General features: G+C 38.2%; 1 protein-coding gene across 2 annotated transcripts; it reads left to right on the top strand.

The window, feature by feature from the left end:
- The first annotated feature begins 246 nt into the window (after window positions 1-246).
- Window positions 247-9,158, top strand: prkab1a (protein kinase, AMP-activated, beta 1 non-catalytic subunit, a). Of its 2 annotated transcripts, none has more exons than XM_083929470.1 (8): window positions 247-322; window positions 2,082-2,264; window positions 2,361-2,530; window positions 3,450-3,543; window positions 3,881-3,995; window positions 4,336-4,469; window positions 4,798-4,866; window positions 6,985-9,158. In XM_083929470.1, the coding sequence occupies exons 2-8, from the start codon at window positions 2,115-2,117 to the stop codon at window positions 7,060-7,062; spliced, it is 810 nt and encodes a 269-aa protein (XP_083785596.1). In that variant the 5' UTR covers window positions 247-322; window positions 2,082-2,114; the 3' UTR covers window positions 7,063-9,158. The 2 variants fall into 2 exon arrangements, with proteins under 2 accessions (XP_083785596.1, XP_083785597.1); XM_083929471.1 differs by having other exon boundaries at window positions 321-417.
- Window positions 9,159-9,698: the final 540 nt, after the last annotated feature.

Genomic DNA, 9,698 nt, shown 5'->3' with positions numbered 1-9,698 from the left:
TACATATAATTACAGAGGGCTATAGCCTTTCAAATGTTTATGATTACAAAGTACCACAAGGCTACCACATAGAAACTGTGCAGCCCATAGAATAATACTTACACGTGAGGGAATAATAAACTATATTGTGTGATTATTCAGAAGGTTTTAATTAAGTGCAACAGAGAATATATATACACTGCGCATGCGCGGACCAGGGGGGCGGGTTTGATAAGTATGACCGAATGTTTTGTTTTCATTCCGCCCCGAAGACATCGGATGAAATGGGTCAGATAAGCTAACACGGACACCCAGTGAACGTCAGATAAAAGGCTGAACTACGGTCTGTACACTTAATTCATGCATTTGTATCACATGTACGTCGCAGCCAGTAGTTCTGAGGCTAGCTGCTAGCTGAAGGTATCCAGCAAACTAACGGTAACGTTGCCTTTTGCCATTTAGGTACCACTGGCTGAACCTAATGAACCTGTTGTCCACTTTGTCACATGTAACGTTATATGCGAGTCAAGCTATCACTCCCAAATTGTTAATAAGGAAGCTTATTTTCATGCGCAGTAGGGGTTTTATGATGAGCTAACGTCACTAGCTAGTTACCTTTGGTGGCTAATGTCAACATCATCTTGCGTTTAACGAAGCAATGCATTGGCGTTATGCGAGACAATAACATCATCCCCTGCATACTATTACTGTTTATCCGTGTTATATTATCATATCGCTAGCTAACATTGCCATAACAAGTTGTGCAAACTACTTCACCCACAATCTTGATACTATCATACAGTGGACAATCCTCCCAACACCATCAGCAGTAATGCAGTGAAATCAAACTACCCAGGCAAGTTATTATGAAATAAGATCTTGAAGTAAACTGCTTGATTTTATTTTTTTATTTTTTATGAGACACTGACTGACAGGCAATTATATGTTTTGTTTTTCTTTTGTATGTCACCAGAAAATCCCATGTTACAGTATTTGAGCTATTAAACGCAAGCCCTCACAGGAACCCAGACACTGAACTCTTAACTTTTTCTGTCACCGTATTGTCACCTTAAACTAAGTTTATGTTGACTATTACACATACAATAATTACATGATCATAATTGGATAACCGAGGCATGCTACTTGCAATACTTGTAAGGGAAAAATCATGTTGCCTTTAAATAGATTTTCCCGTTTTAAATAACGTTGGCTGAAGTTTTCAATGTCACCTCCGGTAGCTGGTTTGCTTTTGTTTGCCATGGTAACTGACTTTGCTCTGACTTGAAACATGGTGGAGATAGGTGATCCATTACCCTAAAGGCTATACTGCATTTTTTCTGTTAAGGGTGTTACTATTGCTTTCTTATGCAGCTGGCAGACTGCAGACTGATTTTCTACTATCTATCTTTTCTACTATCATGCAGCAGTGACGTATATAAAAGATATAGAAAAGCATGAGTGAAACTAAAAGTTGAATACATGTGATGATTGTAATGGATTTTCTACCTCAAGAAGGTTTCTAGTAAATATTTTTGTAATGTAATGCAAGACATCTTATGTAAAGGTAATTTAGAGCTTGACGTAACAGGATACGTAGGCTAAATTATAACTTTGCAGGCCCCCAGGCGGTGTGTAAAAAAAACAAACAAACAAAAAATTGTTCACAGCTATTTGCAGTGATTGTCTTACCATGACCATGCAGGGTTTTTTCTTTATAAAGCAATTTTATGCAGAAAACTGGTAAATCCAGCAGTCAGATGATCTGGTGTAGTAGAGAGTGTCTCAATCTGAAGTGCAGTAAATTATAAGCCTGTCAAGTTCTTCTCCATGGTTCTGACCCACTGCTGCTTGTAATTTGCTATCTGCACATTTCATTTAATGTATTATACTGCTGTTGCACATTGTCATACATTCTAGCTAGGAACATTAGTGCCCAAGTTGTAGAGCTATATCTTTCTTATTTGAGTGATGAGGTCTTAAAAAGCAACTTTTGTTGCCAGTACTCCAGCAGTATTGATGATTAATTAGCCTACCTTATTTTAAGACAGTGTCATATTTTGTGCTGTCTTCTCTGAGTCACTGGTTGTTTTTTTTATTCACAGTGACCTTGTACCAGCCCTCAAGAAGACAACGCCATGGGGAATACAAGCAGTGAGAGAGTCGCCATGGGCCAGGGGGAGAAGGCTCAGCGGAGGGACAGCCGAGGAACCAAGGAGGGAGGGGGGCCGAAAATCCTGATGGACAGCCCTGAGGATGCAGATATTTTTCATGGTGAAGACATGAAAGTACGTTGTGCTGCTGTGTCAGAGACAGGTTGTCAGTATAGTCATGCCCATCGTAAATAAGGTGAAATAATTGTGGTTGTTTGATGGGTATTTTAGGCTCCTTTAGGGAAAGAGGAGTTCCTTGCATGGCGGCAAGACTTAGACGCAGATGACAAAGGGCCAACTTTAGACCATCAAACAGTTTTTCGCTGGACTGGAGATGGCAAGGAGGTCTACCTCTCTGGATCCTTCAACAACTGGGCCAACAAGATTCCCCTGATAAGAAGGTATGGGAACATCTTAGAGCGTACTCACACTGTCCTTCCGGACCGTGACCCGGGCTTTAGGGTACTTGTCCCCCCTCCCTCTCCCCCCGCGCCCCAGCCCCGTTTGTACTCACACTGCCAGGGCCGGCCAATGCTTCTTGCTGTCCATATGTCATCACGCCGTAACACGTCACACGCATTGATCGCGTGTGTGTGGCTTTGTTTACAAATCTTTCCACAGACCTCTGAGTTTTTGTGCGTCTTGTCGACTGTTTTTTATTATTTTCATCCGACCGAATCTGCAGTAACGCTCCACCTCCGCATCACATCAACGTGAACCTTTCACCGCCATTGTTGTTGTTGTTAAATGTCCGCGCATGGTCCGTCCTTCTATTTACATGTCCGAACAGGCGGACATAACGCTACTGCCGTAGGGCTCGTGCTCGTGCTCGTACACGTGCGCACGCTCGTGCTCGTACATGTGCAAACGGCTCCGCTAAAGCCCACCTCTTTGGCCGCAGTTATGTGCGGAACGGGTGCCCTCACACTGCTTAAAGGTACTAGGCTTTAGCTGAAAAAACGGTTTTGGCCCCGGCCAAAAGGACAGTGTGAGTACGCCCTTAAACTCTACGGTGTGTGTTTTTTGGCATGTGGTGACATTTTGTCAGTTATAATTCCGTACTAACTACTGGTTAATTCATCGTAAAATATTCTCATTTCAGCTAACAGCTCTCAATTGCACCTGTTTCTCATGAAACAGCTGGTTATTCTATAAAATAATTAATATCCAAAATTGTACTGTAATTTTCTAGATCTCGTTTAATGACTTGTTCATTGTATGGCCTCACTAAATTGAAGGCATACATATTATTAAAGATTCAAAGAGAAGTATCATGTTAACTCGTGTTCCAAATGTTCCTTCTTGTCAAACGTGTCAAAGTCAGAATACCTTTGTGGCCATTGTTGATCTACCTGAAGGGGAGCATCAGTACAAGTTCTATGTGGATGGCCAGTGGACCCACGACCCAGCTGAGGTGAGCATTACATAACTAATCATAATGAACCTGTGGGGCAGTAGGTTGTAGTATTACCAGTTTTATATAACTTTTAATTTAGCTGCAATTGAGGCATGATTGTCATGATTCTCTGTAGAAATATAGTAATAAACATGAATATATACATGTCCCATAAACTTGACAAAGTCTGCAGTGAGAGACATTTTTGAGAGATGTTTAGTTCACTTGTAATTTGCTTGTTAAATGCTTTCAATGCTTAAACAGTGGTTATTTATCATTTCCATTATATTGTGTCTGGGTGGTTTATACTTCTAAACTTTAGCTGTAAATTTGATTGTCTCATGTTTCCTCACAGCCAGTTGTAACCAGTCAGCTCGGGACGGTCAATAATATCATCCAAGTCAAGAAAACGGACTTTGAGGTGTTTGATGCTCTGATGGTGGACTCGCAGAAATGCTCTGACCTGTCAGGTGAGTGCTGTCAGAACCTTTTCAATGTCTTTTAGATTCTGTGACGGGCAGCGCAGGATCTCAAAGTTGGTGCAGTAACGTGTGCAAGAGAAATTTGAATATTATTTGTTGTTTCTCAATATTTGGTCAGTCATTTCACAGTGTCTGGCCACTTTTAGTGAACATCACACTGCATTATTTACCATGATCTTAAAGTTTATTTAGAGATTAAAACTTAATAGTGACATTTTTGAATAAAACTTGCGTCATGATTTCTAAACAGGTCTGTCGAAGTTAGTTATGTTAAGTCTCATTCATACTATTCCAGTGCTCCATTGCTCTGCCTTTTTACCCTAACTAGACCTCTCCAGCTCTCCTCCCGGGCCTTATCATCAGGATGCCTATGTTCCTAAACAGGAAGAGAAGTTTAAGTCTCCACCCATCCTCCCACCTCACCTGCTACAGGTCATCCTCAACAAAGACACTGGGATTTCTGTAAGTAGCTGTGATGCAGTTAAATGAGGCTTATCAATAAAAAAAGAATTAACTTCTTGTTCTGTATTTTGTGTTGTTTCTATAACATACTTAAAAACATTTACTTGAAAAACAGTATAGTTGATTTATTGCAAGTTTAAAAAACTTTTTTTTTTGAAAAGCAGTGGTTCTGATCCGATTTAAAATAGAAATAGTCAAATCACAAAGATCTGAGACAACCATCAGATCTTCAGAATATTTTCAAAACGTGGACATTAAAAAAAAATACATCACACAAAAACAAAAACAATTTGATTTAACTTTTTTCTCTCTTTCTTTTGATATCCAGTGTGACCCTGCATTACTCCCAGAGCCCAACCATGTTATGCTCAACCACCTCTACGCTCTCTCCATTAAGGTAAGGTCTCAATCGTGCCAAAATATAATCTAGTGTGTGCTATTTATTCAGCATCATGTGGCTTCTGAAATATGGCAAACCCTTCCGCGGTGAGACTTGAGAAATGACCAGCTTGGTTAGCGTTTTTGATAGAAACTGTGAGTGACTGCAGCTGTTAGTGAGCATGCACTTAGCTTGCACAGCAGATTGTATCTATGGAATGTTAACGGTGATAACAAGCTGCTAATAGAGGAGCTGAAGGACAGATTATTGCCCAGTTTTTCCCACACTGACAGGAAAAACAAAGTATACATGCATGTCAGGATACAAAACAGCAGTGCAGTTTCAGATTAAATGGGCTATATATATATATACACTAAACACACAAGCAGAGCACACACTTTCCTGCTCATGGATCCCCATCTAAATTACATTTAGTATTTTCCATAAGAGTTGGCTGCTGATCAGATAGTTAGTCATATACTCTGTTTTTCCAGTTGACTGCATCTGTAATGGGAATTTTGGTGTGTGTGATAAAAATGTGTTTTTATCTCCAAAAGTGGGTTAAGAACTTAGAAACAGATCATATAATTATACAAAAGACATGCAATAATTTAATATGAAAAAGAAAAAAAACAACTTTAAAGTTAATAAATGAGACAGTTTCTTTGTTATTTTTCCAGATTTTAGGCCCCGCTGCAGCTCTGTTAGTTGTCCCATCTTGCTTTGAATATTCACAAACAAACATGTCAGTCACTCGCTGACAGATCCTGCTTAATGGTATGCTTATTGGATGATTTCATATATACTGGCCTAGAAAAAAACCTAAAGCCACTTTTTGTTGTCAAAATAATTCATAGACAAGGCATAACGAGGAGCACAGTTGCCTGTGCTTTGCATTAAAATTCAATCATAGGACACTGGGGTCAGTGCGGGGAAATTTCAGGAAGTATTAGCTCTGCAGAATGAAACTGTAATCAGAGCCCATAATAGCCACTTAGAAGACCAAGTCAAAAGCTTGATTTTCCACCAACTTAATCTGGTGTTTCATCTAGACAATCACTCATGTAAACATGTTAATATGTGAACTGAAATTATCTCGCCATCATATTTGTTTGTTGTCTCCTGGCGTCACCAGAAAAGGGCACATTTTTTTCCCGTTTTGCTCCATGGCGTGATGAGTGCTCCATCCATCCATCTGCTCTTAGAATGCATGCCAACAGGCACACACACTCTCTCTATCTGAAATGACCTGTGATTGACCAAAGTCTCCTATCATGGGCTAGAGTTTCTGAAACCTGGAAACAGAGCCAAGAGGAGGTGAAGAAGTCTAATTTTCTCAATATGATGAAATAAACTGACTTAAAGCTTTGAAAGTCTGGAAATCTTTGGTTTTGGTACCTTGAAAGTGCTCTAAAAGTGCTTGGATTTTACTCTTAAGAAGCTGTACAAACCCTGTCTTTATGTTACCAGCCGTTCACAATTGCAATAGAGAATATTGATCCACTGAGAAGAAGGCACAGAAAAAGGTATATATTTGACAGTAGATAATTGTCTCTTACAATGACCTGTTAACTACCATCATTTCGGCTGCACCCCTAAAGCTCCTTCACATAAAAGCCCTCCAGTGGTTCACTACTGAAAGGCCTTTAAAGGATAGGTTCACATTTTTTCAAGTCTCTCTTAAATATGCACATGACTATATGTGCAGTGGAACTTATTTTTTTTGCTTTCTGTAAACTTAAAAAAGTTGTGAACCTATCCTTATGTATGTAGAGCAGCAAAATGAAGTGTTTGGCTCTTTAATAGTTGCATAACAGCGGTAGACTCCTGCAGATTTGAATCCACAACAGATGAATCTCTCTAAGTCCCTTTATGACTATAAGAACAGGAATATAGTAGTGGTAGATATTATATTGTCTCATTGTTGATGAGGATTAGTGAGTGGAGCTGGTCGTTGAGATTAGTGGGTGGCCCACCCACTAATCTATGGTTTACAGTATGGTGACACTGCACATGGCATGACTGATACCATTGTTCCCATTGGCCCACGTGGACCTTAAGCTATAAGCATGCATTTCATTGTTTAAATAGTTTTTTAAGTACATTTTTCCTCTGTGTTGTCTTTTATTGTCACAGGACGGAGTGATGGTGCTCAGTGGGACACATCGCTACAAGAAAAAGTATGTCACTACTTTGCTATATAAGCCCATCTGATTGAACACTGCCTGTTAATCCTGCCCAAGTGTAACTGTACACTGTACACTGAGTGGACAAAAGATTACCTCCATCTGTTCTTTCCATAACATAGAGAGAGCAGGTGAATTCAGGACATATCACCTGAACGAGAACTGGAAATTTAACCTGAGGATAATAAGAGGTTAACAGCTCTGAGACTATATTTTGTTTACTCACTGTATATCCACTTATTGTACACATTGGTTTAGGATGATATATGCCACTCACTCACTCCAGTCCTACATTATCTGCCTTTATTTGTTCACTGATTGCCCTCTGTATTTATTAACAACACTATTTTTACTTAGTAGACATAGAGAGGCAGTAATAATAAGGTTGGGCAATATGACCAATCTGTGATCATGAGGTTGCTGTAGGGTTTCTCACGATTGAAAAGACAACTGCTGTATGAGTCTGAATATGAATGCTGGGGTCAAATAAGGAAATTCATGCACTGCAGTAGTTTTCATTATATTTTCATTTACCTGCTTATCTTGAGAAACTGTTGATTTTATTTTGTGATGACAAAGCACACAGTCGCTATATCTAAATGATTTGTGAAGTATTGTGTAATGTTTATTTTATTTTAATACTTTGGTTGATGATGTGGTTTCTTTTGTTGTCAATCACTTTCTTTAGTTAGTTGCCGTGTTTTGGTCAACCTTGTTTTTACCAGAATATAACAATGTATTATTTTTTGAGAAATTTATTAGCTTTGCACTACAACAACAAAGTTTATTATTAATGTAGAATATGCATACAGTGTATGTACACTTGTAGTACGACAATGTATCAGAAGAAAAATTTTAATGGAAGATACATGGTCCACGCAAGTACACAAACAAAGACCATTTGGGCTACGCACGATTGATTTCAAGTGTTCTGTAATGTATCACCTAAAAATTTGCACGAAACGCAAGCGCGAGCTACACTCTGAGCATTGCTGCTAGGCATGCTATAACATTCAATAAGAAAGAGCTGACGCCGTCTATTTAGGTTCACTTCGCAAAATAACCACAGCTTACCAGTGTGACGTAGCTCAAGCTGAACGTATCTGCATTTGTCTGAATATTTATGACACTTTGTCACCTCTTTATTCTGAAACACATATCGTCCTTGTGTCCTTTTTTTTTCTTCCTTCTTTGTTTAAAGTTCACATTCCTTTACAGACGCCATGCTTGTTTACTACTGTGGTTATGGAAATGCTCCAATTCATTTTATATCACCCCCAAGGCCTGACATTTCTTACCCCCACTAGTGTAAAAGAGTGCACAATCAGTATGTTCACCAGTGACATGCTTTTGTGCCAGCTAACCAAGGCATCGTCATTTGCATTCACATACTTGTGTGGACCATGTTCATGTTTAACCCTTTTCAACACCTAAGAAGGTTAGTGGTCTTCACACTGGAAAACTGATACACTTCCTTATTTTATACAATATAAATGCATTATATAAATGAAGAGTCACACTGGCTTAGCCAATAAAGCATCAGTGGTTTGTGTCATGGAACACTGTGAATCTTTAGAAGCAGCACCATTTAAAAAAGCAATATTACAGGATATCAAAGATATTTGACAATGAAAACAAAAACAGTAGGTAAAAGACAGTCATGTGACCAACAATGGCTTGAAGAACCACAACACTAATGAAGGGATCAGTATAAGATCATGTGTCAATAGTTGTACTGTTAATGAAGTTTTTTTTTTTAATATATATATAGTTAACTTGTTTGTACTGTTTATGTAATACATACAGACCATTGGTCTGAAGGACTAGAATGTGTTTTACGTCAAAGATATGACTTGTAGCATCTTTTTACATCAAAGTAACATTGTCAAACATCTGTATCTTAGTATATTTGCAATTAATAAATGAGACCAAAATGTTAATTATTTTTGTTCCATTCTAAAGGCTAGAACAGACTGACAATCTCCTCAGTAAAGATCTCATTTGTCTGCATTACATCTACTGTTTTCTGAGAACATGGAATTAATTTATTGATGCGAAAATGCTAGACTTTCAAATAAATTGCAGTATCATTAAAGATGTTGGTTCTTTGAACCATGCTGGTGTGTACACTTTTTTCCCTTTTGAAAGACATTTGTATTAAAAATTAAGTTACACATTCATGTTTGGTTTGTTGTGTTTTTTGACCATACTGTAGCACATTTACTTATTGTTGTGTTCATAAGTCAGGTTTTTCTGTGTAGAAGGCAATGGCTTTTTTGACTCTATTGAGTCTATTTTTATGATCAACCAGACCAAGGCTTTTGAACGCATAACAGTTAAAGTACCTGAATGAGAAGAAAAAAGATATCACAATGTAGCAGACACAACAGCTATTTAACATACTGTATAGTAATGAATGCATTAAAACCTCAAAGCCTTAAAACTGCATGGGTAATGATATTTAAATCAGCTTTTTCTCCATCAATATTATGTTTTACACACTCAAAGCTTGCATTGGACAAATCGTAAAAGACCATCGCTTGATGAACCTTCCATTTACAAAATGCTGTAAATACAAACGTTTGTTTTTTTCTGAGTAGGATTGAGTAAACCTGTTTTTTTTGCATCTCACATTATAACCATAATAATCATATATTAACTAAC

This window comes from Echiichthys vipera (genome assembly GCF_963691815.1).
Source record: "Echiichthys vipera genome assembly, chromosome: 16".
Lineage (NCBI taxonomy): Eukaryota > Metazoa > Chordata > Actinopteri > Perciformes > Trachinidae > Echiichthys > Echiichthys vipera.
This window is presented reverse-complemented; position numbering and strand designations above follow the sequence as displayed.

Bases quoted from the DNA above. Each gene is read 5' to 3' on its own strand.
- prkab1a (XM_083929470.1), top strand. From the start codon at position 2,115: ATGGGGAATACAAGCAGTGAGAGAGTCGCCATGGGCCAGGGGGAGAAG. The intron at 2,531-3,449 runs GTATGGGAACAT...AACGTGTCAAAG, and splicing joins AAGATTCCCCTGATAAGAAG to TCAGAATACCTTTGTGGCCA. The intron at 3,996-4,335 runs GTGAGTGCTGTC...TACCCTAACTAG, and splicing joins GAAATGCTCTGACCTGTCAG to ACCTCTCCAGCTCTCCTCCC.